At 35.2% G+C, this 21,384-nt stretch overlaps 1 protein-coding gene across 2 annotated transcripts in view; it reads left to right on the plus strand.

The window, feature by feature from the left end:
- The window catches only part of DMD (dystrophin), a 1,244,291-nt gene that overhangs the window by 574,354 nt on the left and 648,553 nt on the right, over positions 1-21,384 (plus strand). For both annotated transcript variants that reach the window (XM_075174519.1, XM_075174510.1), the window contains exon 43: positions 11,579-11,751. In XM_075174519.1, coding sequence (XP_075030620.1) covers positions 11,579-11,751 — 173 coding nt within the window. The remainder of the gene's footprint in view (positions 1-11,578; positions 11,752-21,384) is intronic.

Here is a 21,384-nt window from a genome sequence, read left to right on the forward strand (position 1 = left end):
TAAGTCTTGTCTCTTTATCTCATAAAGTCAGCAATTGCAATGTTTCCATTATCCTATTACAAGATCTTCTAGGTCTTAGGACATACAGGACCTCCGGTTTTGTTCATCACTGTACTTACTCACAGTATTTAATAAACAATTTAAATATTGCAGTCCTGTCAAAGATGAAACTCCAACTGATTGTATGGAAAATCACAGTTCATAGATTGAAGGGTTAGTAAATTGGGCTTAATGATATACTCTCAAAATAGGACAAATTTTGTTATAAGTACAAACATTATGGTACTTCTGTCTGCTATTGATGATGTTCATATTGATGGAGTTCATAATCTTTGAGTTCCCCATATAGAATTTGTTGTAATTACAATAGATTGCATTACGTGATCAAGTGTAGGAATAAAATGCCTTCAGAATTTAGCTAATTATCCTCACTTGCAATGTCTGTTCCAAATGCTTCCTGAAAGTTAAATGAATGTACAAATTTGCATATATTCATCTTAATCTGGTTTTAGAAAATCAAGTTATATTGCTCATACTAAGCCAAAGTCTTCCTGTGTGGTGATTATCTCATGCAAGCTAGTTGTCTTGTTCAAGCTCCAGATTATTTGGTGGGAGATGTAACTGCCAAAATAAATACATTTATTAACTTGAGAATTAAAACTAACACATATTTCTGTTTGCTAATACATAGCAAAAATGAGCGTGCTAAAATGAAACAGTCTACCTGGAATTGACGAGGTTTTTAGCGTTTTTGCATTTATAGCCATATGTGAGAAAGTGTTTAGTAGAATTTCATATTAAGAATCGCTATCATAGTCATGGCATAGTTGTGCTTGGTCATTACTTAATTATATTAACTGTGAGTTGAAAACTTATTTTCTGAGGCTACTTGCTTTGTAGAATTAATGCTGCAAACCTGTAGTAGGGCCCATACATATCAGGCATTTCTTTTTCTTTTTTTTCTTTAATCTTCTTAATTTTAGCAGGAACATTGTATTGAAGAATATAGTTATACATTTAGCTATAATATTTTTCAACGATGTAACAGCTTTAATATGGAAAGCCATCTGGCTCTTTGAGAAAGAGGTTTCTTATATATGTAACTTCTTGCATAATCACTCTAAGAGTTCTTTTTCTAAATCATCTTCTTGTGTATTTCCAGTAGGCTCTTTATTTAGTTCATTAAAAATTGGGTTGTTTGCTGTTGTTGTTTTTTAAATATAGGTATTTTCATGCTCTGGTTATTTTTTTTTCTCTTCTTTTTCCCTTTGTTTGGTAGTTCTTTTCTTTCATTTACTGACATATAGAGTACTTTTTTGCACAGTTTTCTACTGTGTCTTATTTCAGGATTCAGGGAATTTACTATAAACATTACACATCCATGATTCTGGCAGCCAGAATCCTCTTTCAAAATGGTTTATTAAACCAATAATACCCATACTAGATATTGTAACTCATATTTCTTTACAGATTTTAAAATTATAAGTAATTTGGGCAATTTTTCCAGCCATTCATGATTACTAACAACAGTGCTGTTGCTGGTTTTCACGTTAATACAAAAAGCATGAAACACTGTAACAAATCTGCTATTCATATAATTATAAAGCATCATTCTACATAAGTTTGGATTGCCAAAAGTATATTTTTAATTTTGCACATTGGAATCCATATTTGGCATGTATTAAGTGATTCTTATCAAGAAACATCACCTAACCTGATATTCAGAGCGGTTTTCTGCTGCAGCTTGGTAAAACTCAATTAACCATAACTTAGAACTGAGTGTAATCAAATGCACTCTCCAACTAGATCTGTCAGTAATGCAGTGCTTGGTGGCTGATTTGTACACAAATAGCCAAGAAACTGAATTTTTACAGAAAGTTGTCTTTCTCTGGCAGATAAAGACAAATTCCAGGTAGTGAAAATGAACTGGTGTTCGAGTCTCTAGCACTCAGATTTCTCTTTTCAAGAGCAGTGAGATGGATCATTCCCCAAAGGCTACTGTCACTTCAGCTACCAATGGTTTTCTATTATCCTTTTTTCTTAAAAATTAAAGCTTTGTGCACTTCTGTTAACCATGTTACAAAATCTCCCAAGGCATTGTTTATAACTAATTGCTTGAAGCTATTCTCTTCAACAGGAAAGATAGATGGGGTATGTGTGCGAGATATGTGGGTTTGTGCATACGCATATATACAGGATCTCTTTTTTTTTTTTCTTGGACACTCTTATGCCATCCAGTTGTGGATTGCATTTATAGAAGGTCAGCTGTATTACCTTTCTTTGTCTGTAGCAGCTGTGCTCTAAACAAGAGTAAAAATCCTACACAGAAATAGGAAATTATATGCCTGTCCATAGACCATGAATTCTAAACATTTAGGGATATGCCATTATCAGTTCTAAAGTGCATAGATGTATTTCATCTATTTTTAATATACAGAAAATTTATCTACTTGGTTAATAAACCCATACAATTTCAATATATGTAGCCACATATATTACTGTTCATTTGATTATTTAAACATACATAAACATATATAAACATCAAATACAATACGTGCCGCCTTGGACGGATGAGATGAGCTGATATTCAGACCTACTGAAAAGAAGGCTACTTAACTTGAGTACTTAAGTGTGTCCTGGCAGCTTTTAACATTTCAATTACATTTCCCCCTGTTATTTAAATATGCAAAATTTTAGTCATAGATGAGGTTTTGTGAAGATGCTGTCTCTTTTATATTCAAGGGATATAATCTTGGAAGATTTGGAGACATTTAACGTTTTTATCCCCTGATATTTCTTATATTAAGATTAATAACATTGAATACTTCAATTATCCATGGCCTGAGCGTATAAAACCAAGGTTTAGATAGACCTGAGTAAGGAAAGGTAAGTGTGAGATGTTATGCTGGGAAAGTCAAATGAGGTTTGTCGAGTAATGACACAGACCCAGCCACCTTTCACTTTAGATGATAGATTGCTGACAAGAGAGGAAACATGTTCCTTATTGTGAATCATCCCAGAGACAAGATGTCTGCCATTCTCATTTTATTTATAACTATTTCCTTTAGTGTGCTAAATATAAGTCACGTTTCTCAAGACCTGTGGATTCAAATTACTAGTCACAAGGGGCTTTATGGAATGTTCCTTTTCCTTTTTTTTTTTTTCAAAGAATAACATATTATAGTATTTGCACCCCTAGATCTTTAGGAACCCAGAGTATTTTTTTTTCTTTTGTTTTGTGTGGAGGGTTTTGTACGCAATTATTTCAGATTGTATGCAAATATTTCAGATCATTGCTCTCACATTCTCATAAGGATTTTGATTCTTATATTTTACAAAATAGTAAATACAGTGTAATAACTTTAATTGGTTATAAAATGACAACCACATTTTGTCACTTAGAGGCACTCAGATTTTGTCTTAAGTGCTTGTTGTTTTTAAAATATCTCTCAAGTAATTTGGAGGAGAAAATGTTTTAGATAATTATCATTATCTCCCTGTCACTTCATATTAGGACTACCAATAATATAGCAGTACACTCTGTTATACCCATGGTTCTAAAGTACTGATTTTAAATCAAGTTCATTGCAGTAGAATTGTAGAATATATTATCTAGAGAGGAGATGGTTTGGGTGATGTGTTAAAAAAAAAATCCATTAGTAGAATCAGAAGAATTCATAAATGCTGAACAAAGAGGAATTGGTAAGTAGTTTATATGGATATTTTAAAGTTTAAGAAAAATGAAGAGTTGCAGAGTTAGAAGTCAAGTTGACATACACAGAAGACACATATTAGAACACAGAACTTAAAGAAAGGGAGGAGAGAGAGAAGGCCTTCCTGCTCACGGGCTGGGAAGAGCTTCAGTTTAGTTCAAAGTGAACTGTCAGGTTTATGACAACTTTCCAAGACTAAAAGCTTCTGCCTATTAGCTCCACACATCTCTCAGCAACTTTATTGTATACCAAATTTTATACATGGAAGAAGGTTACTAGTAGGGTAACACTTAAAACCTGCAAGAAAACTAGTATTGTTTGATGCAGTTATTAAATGTTTGGGTAGAGTGTGCAGTAAATTGGAACAAATTGAAAATGACAATTTAGTTTGATTAAAACCAGGAAAAAGGAATGAACAGCCAAAAAAATTTCAGCAGCGCTAAACAATGGAGCAGGACTTGCCAATGTGACGCCCATCTACAAGAAGGGCCGGAGGGAGGATCCGGGGAACTACAGGCCGGTCAGCCTGACCTCGGTGCCGGGGAAGATCATGGAGCGGTTCGTCTTGAGGGCGCTCACAAGGCATGTCTGGGACAACCAGGGGATCAGGCCCAGCCAGCACGGGTTCATGGAAGGCAGGTCCTGCTTGACCAACCTGATCTCCTTCTATGACCAGGTGACCCGCCTAGTGGATGAGGGAAAGGCTGTGGATGTGGTCTACCTGGACTTCAGTAAAGCCTTTGACACTGTCTCCCACAGCATTCTCCTGGAGAAGCTGGTGGCTCACGGCTTAGACAGGTGCACTCTTCGCTGGGTAAAAAACCGGCTGGACGGCCGAGCCCAGAGAGTTGTGGTGAATGGAGTTAAATCCAGTTGGCGGCCGGTCACGAGCGGTGTTCCCCAGGGCTCAGTACTGGGGCCGGTCCTGTTCAATATCTTTATCAACGATCTAGACGAGGGGATCGAGTGCTCCCTCAGTCAGTTTGCAGATGACACCAAGTTGGGCAGGAGTGTTGATCTGCTGGAGGGCAGGAAGGCTCTGCAGAGGGACCTGGACAGGCTGGATCAATGGGCCGAGGCCAACTGTATGAGGTTCAACAAGGCCAAGTGCCGGGTCCTGCACTTGGGTCACAACAACCCCAGGCAACGCTACAGGCTTGGGGAAGAGTGGCTGGAAAGCTGCCCGGAGGAAAAGGACCTGGGGGTGCTGATTGACAGCCAGCTGAACATGCGCCAGCAGTGTGCCCAGGTGGCCAAGAAGGCCAATGGCATCCTGGCCTGTATCAGAAATAGTGTGGCCAGCAGGAGTAGGGCAGTGATCGTGCCCCTGTATTCGGCACTAGTGAGGCCGCACCTCGAATCCTGTGTTCAGTTTTGGGCCCCTCACTACAAGAAGGACATTGAGGTGCTGGAGCGTGTCCAGAGAAGGGCAACGAAGCTGGTGAAGGGTCTGGAGAACAAGTCCTATGGGGAGCGGCTGAGGGAACTGGGACTGTTTAGCCTGGAGAAGAGGAGGCTGAGGGGAGACCTCATCACGCTCTACAACTGCCTGAAAGGAGGTTGTAGCGAGGTGGGTGTTGGTCTCTTCTCCCAAGTAACCAGCGATAGGACGAGAGGAATGGCCTCAAGTTGCACCAAGGGAGGTTTAGATTGGACATTAAGAGAAATTTCTTTACTGAATGAGTGGTCAGGCCTTGGAACAGGCTGCCCAGGGAAGTGGTGGAGTCACCATCTCTGGAAGTATTTAAAAGACATGTAGATGAGGCGCTTAGGGACATGGTTTAGTGGGCATGGTGTGTTGGGTTGACGGTTGGACTCGATGATCTTAGAGGTCTTTTCCAACCTTCATGATTCTATGATTCTATGATTCTATAGAGCAATGATAGGAAAATGGTGACAGACAGGTAAAATGTAACACATAGTGAAAGGAATAAGTTCAATTACACCTGACACACAAGAGTCTCAGATATTATTGTGGACTGAATTATACCTTCAAAATATTTTCTCAGTGCTCATTTTTATCCAGAATGCAGTTGTTGTTCTGTAGTAAGAGTTAAAAAATGATATTCAGAATATCACTTTCTCAGTAAGTAGTACAGCTTTGCTGTGTATATTATGTTTAATTTTAAAACAATATTAAATATTTTGAAAATATATAAAATATTTAGAAAATATTCAGAGAAGGGCATAATAAAGGTCAGAGGCATGTAAACAAGACCTACGTGAGAAGAGACTAAATTGATGAGGTTTTTGGAGAGGTAGGAATAATTGATGTCATGACAAAGGAGACCATTCATAAATTTTTTTTTTCAATAACACTGACACAAGTGAGTATTTGTTTAAATTAAGAGTGACTCATGGTTTATGAAAGGAAATAGATTTTGGATTACTTGGTATCTATTTTTCATTCTGAATTGTTACTGAAGCTGTGTGATATTCCGTGTATTAAAACGCAAACTTTTAAAACTTTGGTACATTTGAATCAACAAGGCTGAAATTTCCTTTACTAAATGTCTGTCTTACATTTCTTTTTTTTCATTTGTATAGATTTCAAGAAACTTGTTTATTCCATTCTAGGAAACACAGATAGTGAAAAAAATCCGTTGTTTTCCAAGTTTAACCAAAAACCATCAAGAAATACACTTTTAAAATCATCATTTCCCAGGGATGTGAAATTTGACACAGTGTAATTTTTGTACCAGGTTTATGCTTTTTGCCATCCCAGTGAAATTAATGGCCAATTTTGACACTCCCTCTGCCAAATCATTGTTTTCATATTGCCTGTTAAAGATTTTCTCCCTGCAGCTTACTCAGTTCTCCTGCATCTCCTAGCAGTGACCAAATTATACATACACAAGACAGTCTCAGAACCTCAGTATGCTCCACCTGGGATTACAGGGCTCAGGCTTTTTTCCTGGTGATTGCTCCAGGGAACGGTTTCTGAGTTGGGAAGTAAAGGGAAATGAAAGGACAGGAAATGCAAATACTGACATGCAAAACTTTTGAGTTTTTGTCTTTTCTGCATTTTGAATACGTGGAATTCTAAGCTTTTGAGTTTTTTTCCAAATATATATTTAGAACGTTATTTTTTAGTTAGCTGGGTAACATACATAAACACTAAGGTGTATAACATGAAATAGATTTCTTGGTCCATGACTTAAATTCCTATGCCAGAGAAATAGTATCTTTAGATACTATGACAGAGAAATAATATTTCTAGATAGTTAATTGTAAATCACAAATATCTTACTGTCTGAATAACATGTTATATTCAGAACACATGACAGAAGACAATGAATTCAAACAAAAATAAAATAATTCAAATTACCTAGAATTTCATTGTTTTGGTAATAGCAATAATGTGGAAAAAAAATACTGTCACTATAAACTTTTAACTTTTGATTTATTGGTAATTTATGTCTTATCATGGTATTTAAAAAATTGATGGCTTATTTCCTGCTTCTCTTGAGTAGTACCTGTTGAAGATGTTTCCATATCTTCCTTAGCATATTAAGGTTAAAATCAACATTTTCTAGCCTTTCTGAACATGTCATAATAATTTTCAGATTTAAAATATCTTTTTTCTTTCATAATTCTACAATGTATTTCACTGAATAATATATTTACGCAAATGCAAAGTACATTTCTGTTTCTTGCATTATTTACTTTGTGCAAAAAGCATGTAAGTTAGCAAATTTAGAGTTGGAAAATTTTCCCAAATATCGTGTGTTGGAATAATGAGTAGAAATGTGAGGTAGCAGATTCCTCAAGCCACTCTCTTTTCTTTACAATTTGATTGACTTTGTGCATCTGACTTAATTCTTGTTTGCTTTCACTCTACTTACTAAATTCTAAGCATATCTCTATTCATTTCATTATTGACTTAGCTCAAGAATTGTAGAATATTTAAAATTAAGATAATTAATATGTTAATTAAAATGTGTAGAATATTTTTTAAGTGAATTCCATCGAAAAATTGAGCACAAACCCCCAAAAATTTAACAAAGTGAACTGGAACTGTGATCTTTATTTTTTTATTAAGTGAGTATTATATCCAGGATATAAACTTCAGGTGTTATTATTTCTAACAAAGAACTGTTAAAACCACAAACAGAAAATAAAAAGGAGTATAGCCCCTCATCACCTATTCAGTAATACTAGTAAACCTTAAAGATGAAAAGTAAAATCTTGGTGTGTCAAGTTTTCATAAGTAAAACTATCCTTTAAAATACATTTAAATTGTTACAATTTGTGATTACTATATTCTTCAAATAGTTTCCTTTTTATGATATAAGATCATAAGCGTCTTTTTAAAATGTATTATTTGAAATTTTGTTGCCTTTAAAATATTGCAAAGAAAAGCAACAAACTATTACAAAAAGGGACTTTTTTCCTAGCTGTAAAGAAGCCTTCACAAGAATGTTCTCTGGACTTCAGCTTGTATAGTTATAAGATTATTCAAATGAGCAGAAGTTTGCAGGATTGGACCTCTATTTCATTCTTTTTGTAACGTATTGGCATATAAATAAGATGCTTGTCCTTCAAATTAGGCGAGCAGAAGGACACTGAACAAGCAAAATTATCTTTTTTCTCTAGTTGTAGTTAAAATAGATGAAAACATGTTTTATCATACTTTTTTCCCTAAATTGAATTGGCTAGCTGTGTTTCTGTCTCTGGCAGAAACTAGTAAAAGACAATTCTACTTTTCGTTTGTATTACCAAACACAAGCTATATATCTGAGACATAATTTTTAGTGGAGATGCAAGGAAGGCAAAACAATGTGATGGAATATTGTTCTTGTCAATGCTTAGAACAGCTTTTATTTTCTTTAATAACTCCATTGGATAGCATGCATGTAGATTGGAATTCTGTTGCACCTAAATAACTACAGCATTCTTATTCCTAACCACCCATGGGGAAATAAAACACAAATGTTCAGTGTTGACTTCCCATGTGTATCTGAATCCATGTGAGAGAATGGCTGAGGGACTCTTTGGATAGATTCATTTGCCATGAAAAGAATGGCGACAGATCGAGGAAGAGTCCACTCACGCTAATGGTCTTTTTTCTTCTATTTCTGGTGCATTATAACCTCCAAAATCTCTCCTGTATTACTTCAAATTTGATGCCTGCTCTTCACAAATGAAGGAAAGGCAAATCTGACTTTTTTATGCATAGTGAAATAGAACCATCAGATTCTAGCTATGGGGTTTAACCAGACTGTGACAGAGTGTTAGAGGGCAATTTTAATTTTCTTTTTTTATTTGACTTTCTACTACTCATTATTTTTCTGCTTACTGTAAAATAACACAACATCCTCTGATCCCTGCCTCCTTTCAAAAAATGTAAAAGAGCTTCTCACGCACAAACTAGCAATTCGTACTTCTCACAACTCTGTCAAATCAGCATTCTCCCTTATCTCTGGAACAAAGTTGCTGCAGTGTTGTGTGCAGCAGCTGAAGAATGTTTTTGTGTTAAAAAAGGCTAAGAGTATTTGGCCAGTTGGTCTGATAAGTTCTCAGCTAAAAGTTCTCAGTATTCATTCTGAGGCTTACATATTTCCGAAGAAATAAGGGATGGAAACACAGTAGAAGAGTTATAGGTAGTGGTATTGGAAATTTAGGGAGTTTGAAGAAATGGTTGGAGAAAGGTTGCCCACAGAAGTTGTGGATGCCCCACCATTGGAAGTGTTCAAGGTCAGGCTGGACAGGACTTTGAACAACCTGATCTAGTGACAGATGTCTCTGCCCATGGCAAGGGGTTGGACTAGATGGCCATTGAAGTTCCCTTCCAAAACCAACCGTTTTTTATGATTCTATGGAAAAAGCTGAATATGACCGTAGATTTTTATCCAGAGAATATTCCTTTCTCTGTGCAGCAGTTTCAGTGAGATGTGCATGCCTGTATTAAGAATTATTAAAAAGCAGGAATGGTAAGAAATGGCTAAATATTATGACACTGAATGAAGTAGAGAGACATTTATTTTTACATTGCTATTTGAAAATGCCTGTCTCAAGAATTATCTGAGGCTTTTAGTGGTTCAGTGGTATATTGGATCCTTTGTCTAGTTTGATACAGATTTTTGTGAGCTTTGTTTGCATCATCCAAATTATTGTTTCGAATGCACAAATTATCATAGTTGTTAACCTTTCATTAAAGAAAAGGAGAAAATCTTAACTTTAAAAACTTTAGGGAAAGAAAGTCTAACTTCAGACTAAAAACAAATTGATGCAGTCATCAATCCAAAACATTCTTTCATGCCTGGCTGCATTTTATTCAGGAAGCAAGAGTTATAATGCAAAGTTCACCATTGTAAGGAACCATGGCCATAGCTTTTCAAAAGAATGGACTTCATTTCACTGAAGAATGGATTTTTGTTTTGCTGAAGGAAATCAACAATTGTGACATGTTCTTGCTTTACATTGATGTCTTGACTAGTCTGGAAGAGAGAGCATTTTCCTTCTAAACACAAACACCACAGAGAGAAAAATAAAGTCCTCAGAAGAGCACGGGTATCGTGGGCCTTGTGACACTGAAAGTGACCACCTACCAGAAATGGAAATGAAAATTTAAAGAATTAATGATTAAGTGCATTTCAGAAACATTCATTTTGCTTGTGTTTCCTCTCTGGTAATGCTACCAGGACTGTAAAGAAATGACATATGACTGTATAAATCAGTTGCATAAAAGGCATGTTTTTCGTCCAAAACCTGCATTTATTTCTCATAAATACTTGATACTTATGATGTGGGGCTGCAAGGTAAGCTTATGTAACTCATGGTTTTTGGTTGATTCAAAAAAAATATTTGTGTCGTCTTTCTGGTAAAGAACACGGAAATCAGAGATGTACCAAATTATGCCTATTTGGATGATAGACTGAAATGTGACAGGAAGTGCTCTGCTTGAGGATTTCATTACATCAGTCTTGATTCACAAGGAGGAAGTCTTCGCTAATTTCTTTTTGCTACATTTAATCCTTTTATCTTAAGTCAGCACACAGTTCATGACAATATCTTTCCTCAGCATTGCGTTTTCTAACAAATTCAGTCATTCAAATGATTCCCAAAGATTTTGTAGAAAGAGAGAGGTTGAACACTACCTAGTTCACAGAATAGAAATAAACAGCATAATTATGTATTGCTTTATAGAACCAAAAGAAAACCTGTGTAATTCAGTCATGGAACCAAATGGATTGATAAATGGATAATTAAAGGTCATTGACAACATACGAAATTTTAAATGCTTTCACACATTTTAAAGATGTTAAAGGTCCGGAGTAAATTCCGTTATCCTTCCTTTTGGTCTTCCAGCACATGGCATTGTGCAGGTAGTTAGGTGTACTGTGAAGTATTTTGTCTTTCTCTGAAACAACAAAGAAGTGACTACTTGAAGAATAAGGTAAATGTTGAGTTGTGAATATCCAGCAAAAGGCAAAACCAATGATACCTGATAAACTATTTTTTTCATGCTGTTACTTTGATATCTGCTGAAACAAGTATAAAAGAGAAGCATAAACAGCAAAATAATTAAAGAACACTTAAACATGATTCTGTAAAATGGGACTTTGTTCTGCTTTCTAAAGAAGAAATGGGGTTAAAACAGATGTAAGCTTGGCATAGGGGAATTAACAAGTGACTGAAGTTGCTTTTCCTCCAGCCATCACCTTTCTCACATATAGTTTATTAAGTCTTCCAAGAAAGGATGGACATTCAGCCATTATTACCCGGTTATTGTAAAACTGTTATTATTGTCAAAGCTATTATTTAATTAGCATTTTCCCCCTCTTTCTTTTGCTTATGAACAATTTTTTTTTATTTATAAAAACAATGTTTTAGTTTTCTTTTTTAAAATCTTCGTATTACAGAGCATTAAAGATAGCCTGGGGAGACTGCTGTGTCATATAGACATTATTCACAGCAAGAAGACACTGGCTTTGCAAAGTACTACACCAACGGAAGCGGCAAATATACAAGAAAAGCTGACTCAGCTTAATTTCCAATGGGAGAAAGTTAACAAGATGTTCAGGGACCGACAGGCGTAAGTAACTTTTAAAAATTTTTATTTCTGATGGCACCCATTAGTATTTGGCTTACTGTTGGTGATTGTTTCCTAGTCTTCTTTTTTGTGGAAATACATTTTAAAGTCGCAAATGATACTTTCTTGTAACTAAGCATAAAATGTTTATAGGGAATTGTAATTTAATTTATAAGCATTTTTGTAAAATTGAAAATATTTTGACCGTCACTTGAGTTTGACCAAAACTTGGCATGATATTGCATACATATTACTATGTCATTATAAATGACATACCTTTACCCTGAGATAGTATTGGGCATTTACTCTTTTGTACCTGTACTATTGATTTAAATATTTGAATCTGTGATGGGTGAATCACAGTAAAATCCCTTTTAATTGCAGAGGATTTACTAGTTCAAGGAGCAGTTCTCACTTTATATCTAAGGAGCACAGCTAGTATTTTTAGCAGCTCTAAATCCAGAGTCATCTTTTTATAAATCTGTATATTAGACATTATACAGCAAGGCAGGACAATCAAGAGAAGTATAGAAAGGCGTTAAAATGATAATAAATAAAGCTGTGTTCTTCTACAATATCATATAATACTTATTATTATTTTTCTCCTTGTATATTATTTGTGGTGTTTGTAATCCGGGAATTGTACTATGAGGCAAATTGTAGCCAAACCTATTTTGTTAATTCAGGCATGGCTGATGTTAGTAACACAACAGAGACTTGCAATCCAATAATTTACTTATACTCTGTAGTAGATATCTGATGTTTAAAATTTTTGGCATTGTGCAATAAAATACCTAGGTTTATACTTCCTCTTTTAATTTTTTTAATTAGATGATATATCAGATGTTACTGGCAGTGATACAGAAATTTCTATGATTTATGGGATATACTTTTTTTTTGTCAGTATGAGTAATTTCAGAGTTAACAAATGTTTGCCTGAAATAAAAAGTCATTGTTTCAAGCACTTATGGAATTACTGCAGAAAAGTCCTTGACAATTCTTCTAAGAATGTAAACTATTAATCTGATACTGAAAATCCTTATATATATGACTAGTTCCATTCATTGAAATTGTCCATTCATAGGAATTTTACAGGTTTGGCTCTTCAGACAATGCTGAAAACTTGACATTAAAATTTTCATTTGATATGCTACCCCAAAAGACAATAGATTGAAACTTGCTAGAATATCCCTTTTTACACTACACATGTTTAGAAAGATCCCTTACCTCAGAAACTGTTCTTACAACTATTATAATTGTTCTGAAATATTAACTTAATGACCAAATAATTACTGTGTTGTCTAGTAGGAAAAGATATGAATCTAAACATATAAGCAGTGACTAGAAGAAAAAAAATACTTCCCGTGGGCTTAAGCTGCACTGATTTTGTCCTACAATCCAACCCTTGGTAACTTTTGTATTTTCCTTGTTTAGAAATATTGGTCAACAGCTGTCACTTTGCAGATTTGTACAGACATATTATTTCCACTGATTTTAGGTTGCTGGAGAGAGAGAGAGAAAGTTTAAAAAAATAATAATCAGAGAGAATCATAGTAAAAAATGTAACTCAGTAATCTTCATGTCATCTCTGTTTTGCCTCAACATTTAAAGTGTAAGAAACTGAGATAGATTTATAATCTGGTAAAGTTTCCAGATTCTCCCATGTGCGGTACTTTTTAAAAAAATAGGAAGCCTGGCCCTGGTGTGGTAAGAAAGATTCTTCTGTTTGTCATGATACCATGTACAAAAATGAAGAATAAGTTAGAAGCAGAGACTGGAGCCAAGCTGCTAACACAGATAACAAGAACTGGGGATATTTGGTGTTGCGCTTTTCCCAGAGTCTGGTTTTGCCCAAGCTCTTACTGGTATTGTAGCTCTGAGAAATCTTTGGAATCTCCCCATATACATTTTCTACCACTGGTGCATAGCAAGGAGAGCAATTTACTGTTAGCTGAAAGCTTGGACCACCAGCACTGCCACTCAGTTATCCCTTATTTAGACTATAGTGATATTTAGCCAGCAGCAGAAAGTATTCTGAGGTGAAATGAATTAATGTTTGCCAAGTATTTTGAGGTCATCAGATAAAGGCACTAGAGAAGTGTAAAGTATGATTACTCTCCAGCTGGTGTTTGCCTGGGGGAGTCATCCTTTTAGTATGATGGACAGCAACTCAAGGTGAGAATAAGCTTGACTGCTGTCTGGAATTGCACGCCTTTCTTTTTCCTTTAAATCTTTTGTTTGTGGTGTCAGCCTTGCTGTGTCACTGTTTCAGTGGTTTTGTTTGAACTTTGAGACGATCCCTATAGCTTCTGCAGTTTTGTGAGGTGCATTTGAACTGCACACGAATGCTAGGGAGGAAATGAAGGAAGACAATATGGCCTTTAGCATTTTGCTTCTAGCAGTTTGTGTCTATAAGGGGTGAAAGTATCACTGTAAGTCTGCCCTTGAGACATGGATGAAGCTGTGTTTAAGAGATATGCTATTGATGATGATGTTTTAAGACAGTTTTGGAATTATTATTGGAGCTCTGTCTTGCATTCAAGGGAGTGTGTCTAAGTGAATGTGAGTATTCCATGTTTGAAAGGTTACAGAAACAAATATAGTATACTATGTTCATTTCTGAGTATTGGTTTTAGGAAAACAAAGGGTTGTAATAGCATGGAAATTATTATTTAAGTAAATGCAAAGTCAGCTATCAGCATGATAGGTGGAAAAAACAAAACAATTTTCCTTACCCCTGTAGTTACTAGCAGAGAGCTTACTCTAAATCTAATAGAAATCAATAGAGACATCCATGTTGAATCTTTTGTGTGAAATAGATTTCCTCAAAGTCCTGATTCATATTTAGATACTTTGTAATTAACTTTATAGTGAGTTCCTTTTAATTAGAAATCAAAATATATTTTCAGTTTGTTTTACAGCAAAGCATGTGCCAGTTTGACAGAAATTCATTGTGATAATAAATACTCAAATAGCTTTACAAGTCCAGTTCTTCTACAATATTCGAAAACCTTGTTGTTTCCCATTGTCACTTTGGCATGTTTCCTGTATTTGAATAAGTGTTCATACTGTACTTACTGTAAGATAACAGGCAATATTTCACTGGAAAAGTATAAGCAAAAATGCTGTGATCATCCTAGTGTACTCTTTCAGTTATATTAGAAACGTAGGATGAATGCATATTTTTACTCTTTTCACAAACTCATTGAAACACTAGTCTTCAACTGACTAATTTTTTAAGTGAAGCCTAGATCTAGCATGGTTCTTTGATAGGAGTGAGTTTCTCTTCTGTACAAATTAATTTCAGAACATGGTAATTGGTTGTGTTTCCAACACATATATGGGGGTGACACCATCTTACACAAAGTGGAATTTGTTTCTTTGGTTTTAATTTTCTGAGTGCACAGCAAACTCCATCAAACAACAGCAGTGGCATGATTTGTCTTTTGTGAGCTAAGGACTAATTTCTGATTTCATTTATAACTTCAACCTTTGCTCTCATGATACAAAATTTCTATGTTATCTTTTCCAATAGTCACATTAAGATAATACAATCTGAATTTTGTAAGGTAGAGTTACGTTACAGTGCCAGTAAGGGTAACCATTCGGGTGCCATAGTTTTTCCTGTCCTTGTACCAGAATTTAATGATAGTTTCCCTTCTTTGCAGAAGCCTTAGATACTGCTTTTTTATATTAATCATTACTATTTATGAAGTGACACTAGCACCAGGTCCTTCTATGTCTTCAATGAGAACATATAACATTTGAAAAAAAAATATTATTCAATAGATAATAGAAAATAGATTTTTAAATTATTGTCTTCTATAACTATTTATCTTATCAACTTACCACTTGTGGAAGACCTTGTTTCTCTTGTCAGGATATTGTCTTTCCAGGATATTTATGCTTCAGTCTTGTTTCTGTGAACAACACATACTCCCTAAAAGTATTCCTTTTTAACAGTGCCAGAAGTCATTGAATCAATAAAGTGCAACAAACTTTTCCAGAATGCACCAACAATACATTAATTTTAAATATTTCTATAGGAATTGCAAATCACTCACAGAGAATGTAAAAAAAAAAAACCATATTAAGCACAAGGCAGAAAAAATAGAAGAATACTCAAAAGAATAATTTAAAAGCAAAATACTTAAATTTTACAGATATTGTAGACCTTGAACATTTTTGAAACTGTTTCTTGACCATCAGTTAAAATTCTAAGGGATCCCTCATATTAATTTCAGGCAAGTAATTTTTGCCTTTCTCATGCCTTATTTAAGAATTATCTTCCCGGGCACACATTATAGACTAGATTAATGCTTTTCTAATTAATCTGAAATCTACTAAAAATTAAGTGTTGTGAGAGAATGTGGGAAAGTTGATACCAGATATCTTTACAAAATGTTTCTTGCTAATTCTGAAAAGAGGAAAAAAGTGATATGCCAGTCTTATACCAGAAAAGATCCCAAATCCATAATAATGGTGCCAAAACAGATCGATGGCTTTATAAAAGTCACAAACAACTAACAATTTTTATAGTAATGAGCAAACCATAAAGAACTAGTTAATAGGCTTACACTAAGAGTTATTTTCATTTTTGGACAGCAGTGCAACTGTCAACTATTTCTGAGTAGCCTTAAATTAGCTGTTGATTAGCTTGATAAGGCTTAATGAAAAACATATGATTATACATAAAGAATCCATTCATTGGCAGAGAAATAGTATTTTGTGGTCCTGTTTCTAACACTACGTAGTAGCAGATGATGTAATCCCTTACTGATATATTCTGTCGAGTTGAGAACTAATCTGATGCATGGATCAGGATATTAGGAAAAAGAAATGCAAGACATTAGTTTTTCAAATTTAAGTAACCTGAGTATGTCCTGTATAGCTGCAGAACCAGCCACCAGTAAGCCTTGAGTACTTGCTTGTCTATGGTATCTGAATCAGATCCAGTCTCTGTGCTCTGCTCACTTAGATAAAAATGTATAGATATGATACTAAGACATCTGGATTCAGCCCAAGTGACGTATTCAGTGTATAGTTCTCTTTTCAGAACATGATAGGTTATCTTAGAGTAGTATCTGTAAGCAATTGATGAGTGCAAAGCCAGGTAGTATTAAAATACTGAGAAAATCTACTTGCTTGAATATAGATTTCTAGAAACATTTAGATGCCAGAAGACATCTTGCATGGCCTCAACCTCTTACTTCAGAGGGGCACAACTCTCTCATTCATCCTGTGCCAATCTTGTATGGATTTCTCATTAACATTCCACTATAAAACTATGTTTAGGACTGAATCCCCTGTGACTGTCCATTATACAACTATTTAACTTTGCAAAGCATCCAGCCATCCAAACTGAAAACAAAAGATAAACCAGTCACATTTAGAACCTTTAAGAAAATGGTTTTGTAGCCTTGACTGTGAAATCTATCTTAAGGAACATAAAAACAGAATTACTGTAGGTGACCCTTTCATTACTCATTAGATATCCTAGGGGGCTGTTTAAGCCATTTATCATAGAAACATAGAATCATAGGATAGTTTGGGTTGGAAGGGATCTTTAAAGGTCATCTAGTCCAATCCCCTGTAATGAGCAGGGACATCTTCAACTAGATCAGGTTGCTCAGAGCCCCATCCAACCTGACCTTGAATGTTTCCAGGGATGGGGTATCTACCACCTCTCTGGGCAAACTGTTCCAGTGGTTCACCACCCTCATAGTAAAAAATTTCTTCCTTATATCTAGTCTGAATCTACCCTCTTTTAGTTTAAAACCATTCCCCCTTGTCCTGTCGCAACAGGCCCTGCTAAAAAGTTTGTCCCCATCTTTCTTATAAGCCCCCTTTACGTACTGAAAGGCTGCAATAAGGTCTCCCCAAAGCCTTCTCTTCTCCAGGCTGAATAACAACTCTCTCAGCCTTTCTTCATAGGAGAGGCATTCCATCCCCCTGATCATTTTTGTGGCCCTCCTCTGGACCTGCTCCAACATATTATGTTTTCCTTCTCCAAGTTTCTCAGTTGTGGATTCCCAATTTCCATCTGTGGCACCAACAATGCTCTGCAAATGTGAAGTCATTGAAGACATGAGTCATCTGACCTATCTTTAGCTATCCAAGTTTTAATTATCTGTTTTACAGTACTTGTCTAGATTCCTTCTCAATTAAATACTCCCAGGCAATTCTTTCACAGGTAACTGTCTGTTGCACTATATAATGGGTCCATTGACTCTTCAGGGAGACTAGATGAGATAAGACTAGACACATTACTTTTAGATAGATAAAATTAGGGGAGATTAATCTTAACTTAGAAAGTATAATGAAACAATATAATTTAATTTATATGTAAACATGTTGTCATATATCTCTTTTTCTCTAAGCCCCATCAGCGTTTTTTTGTTCCTTGCCTTAACGCTGACAAAGTTAATGACAAGCTAACTGGCTTTGTTTCTGCCACATATTTCTGTTGAGATTGTAGGTCTTGTTATTAGACTTACCCTTGGCTTGGGATTCAAGATGAGAGTGAAATTCAGAACAGATTAGTTCATCCTCAATGAGAGAAGGAAATTATTTCCTTTCTAATGTTAATCTCAAAATAGCCACATGCCTTAGTTACATGCAGGGTAGGCTTTTTTTTTTTTTTTGCTTTCTTTCACAGCATCTCAAATTGTTTGTCTAGATTTGAAAAGGGCAGAATGGAGACAGCTTATAATACTTGACTCTCACAGCCAACATGAGTTGTTAATTTATTTCCATACCATACTTACTGTATAGAAATGCCCTCCATGGCAGTTGTCTTATAATCTAATCCTTGCAACAGATTTGCCACTTCATTTACCCGCATAATATCACACCATCAAGTTAACATATTGGTAGGTTTCATTGGTTCCTTAATTGCCTGCAACAGGTATAAAATAATGTATAACAAACAGGTGTAATATAATGTATAAATGCTTTTATTATGGGCAATCTCGATAAGGCTTTCTGTCAATATTTATAATCTAAAGAAACCCAAAATATATGGGAATATTTTTGTTCCCTAGTTTATAACTAGAAAGATTTAATTTACAGCACAAGCTGGAAAATATTTTTGCCTTATATATGGCCATTAAAATGGCTCTTTTCATAGGGCAATGCATATTAGAACATTCTAAATGGAATAGCTACAAGTGAAATTTAAAATTATTTTTTAAAGCTTAAATAGCAAATTTGAGGCAGGATGAGAAATAATACTGTAGCTTTTGGGAAGAGAGTTATGTTTATTAAATCTCTGTCATACAGCTGGTTTTAGAGCTTAATAGAGACAATTCTTGTTATGGGAATTGAAGGTGTCTGTGTAGTAAAATGAGGTGAAAATAACTAATTCAGACTTTCTTTTAATAAGTAGATCTGATTATCTCATCTGAAATAGCATGTGTTTGTGCTGTGAAAGTGTTTCAGCTGAAAAAGGATCTTGAATGTTTTTACCAACCCCCAAGCCTGACAATTAGCATAACTTAGCATAACTTTACTGTAAAATGCTCAGTGACAAAAATGTATTACATTCATACAATAATTATTGTAGTGACTTTTTCTGCTGTACAAACGAAAAGAATTTCACTGAAATGTCTGGGAAATGTTATGGCTTAGTGATAAAGGGCTGTAGAACTTTGGGAATGCGAATATGTATGAAGACAAATATGGGCAGAAGCAAACAGGCTCTGAGCTGTCTGGATATGAACTGTCTTGGGCCTTCATGTCAGATATAAAAAATAATATGACATTGTGATCAGTGTCATAAGCTATGAAACCCAGCTGAAATGCAGGGTATCCTTGCTTTAGGGACAATGCTATGTTAGTGCAGCCATGTAATTTCACAGATAGTCCTGATTTATATCCAGTCATCTCAAAACACTGGCAGAGCTCATTCATGCTTAGCTACATCCATCTGTGTAGGCATAGCCTAAAAGACTTGCAGTATATTCTCAGGTCTGAAACTTTATTTGCGATGACTTCTATTACTTTCTGTAAGTGTTGACAGTTAAGGTATGCTTTCACTGTTGGTATTGAATCATTATTTTGTGCTGTGCAAGAATTTTTTAACTGGGTGAATATTTAGCTGGGTCAACTGTGCACTGAATGAAGGATGATGTTGCAGGAACAGCCATTAGGTCCAATGCAATGGAGGTACTAAGGTGAGCCCTGTTGCAGAATTCCCTTCGTGCTTTTTAAGGAATTGCTGCTCTCTAGTTGCCATGGTGCAATGTATGCAATGTACATCTAGCTTTAAGTACCTCCTGGGAGAGCATTTTTTGACAGTAGAGGGAGCCTAGTCTTTTAACATCTATAGCTAAAGTCAGAAGTTACAATTTTCTGTTTTATACAGTTTCATCACTGTCATTTCTCAGCTGTGTTCGTGTTGTAGCTATCATCTAATAAATGATTTTCTCTTTCTTCCTCCAAGGCAGTTTGAATGCAATTTTTTTTCTTTTATTAAATGTTTTACATATATCCCTATGCACCAAAGAGACAAAGATGACACACATTATGATTGGAGTAGAAAGCAGCAAGTTTTGTGGTAGTCATAGATCTTGGTAGTAATAGCTTTGAGACTTAGAAAGTTCAGTCTTCTGTCCTGGTGACCTTCAGTAATTCACTGGAGTTGGTCAGCTTTCAAATTTCCTTTTCTTGAAGGGCAAGTCAGTGTTTGAGGTGATTTGGGCAAAATCCAGTCAATACTTTTGATTTGATCCAGAATATTATGGGAATCAACCTGAAAAAAACCGTTTTCATTGGCTCATTCTTATAGTACTAGATACACTACACATTGCTAGAGTAGTCTCTATTCCAGAAAATTTTGTAATCTTGAGATTAATTTAGCCTTGTATTTATTTATCTGGGGAACCACAAATATTGTTTTGTTTAACGTAGAAAAGAAATTCCCTTCTTAAATTTATGCAGAGCATTCCAGAGATTTTTTGTAGAAGTAAGCAAAATGCCCGTTTTCTGCTTATTGTTATTTTGGGAGGACTATACCATTGATCCATTGCAAGTAGTTCTTTCTGATGTGATATTCTTTGTTGCTTCCTGGAATATATCATTTCAGATTAGACTTTCATTTTAAGATATTTCATCTGATCGGTAATTATCTTAAGTGTCCAATTACTTTTCCAGTAAAAGAGGGATTAATTCATAGCATGAGGTTGAAAATGTTCTTTCAAAAGTTACACTAAAATAAAATAAGAGTGACAATTATTTTGCTGTTCTCCTATATCATTATGCCTGATATCACTCAGGAAAATTGGGTTTAGTAATAACTTCATTAAGACCTTGAGGCAATTCTCTATCTATTAGGGCAACATGAGGATAATACTGTAAGATTGTGTAGCCTCAGTTCTGGGCAGATGATCTGGTTTATTCTTCCTGTCCACAAGTCTTGTATGACAACAACAAAATTAAAAAGAAGTGGGGTGCCAAGGTTGGAAAACAATAACAAAAAATCGCATATACTTCCCACAGAATACAGCGCATACCTCTATTTTGGATCTGTGCATATATTAACTGGATGGCTGGAATACAGCTGCCAATCAAAATGGACCCTCTGCTTGTCTTTCCAGAGTGGTAAAACAAACAGGGTGTTCTTTCTTCTCTCTACCA

This window comes from Calonectris borealis, chromosome 1, assembly GCF_964195595.1.
Source record: "Calonectris borealis chromosome 1, bCalBor7.hap1.2, whole genome shotgun sequence".
Classification (NCBI taxonomy): domain Eukaryota; kingdom Metazoa; phylum Chordata; class Aves; order Procellariiformes; family Procellariidae; genus Calonectris; species Calonectris borealis.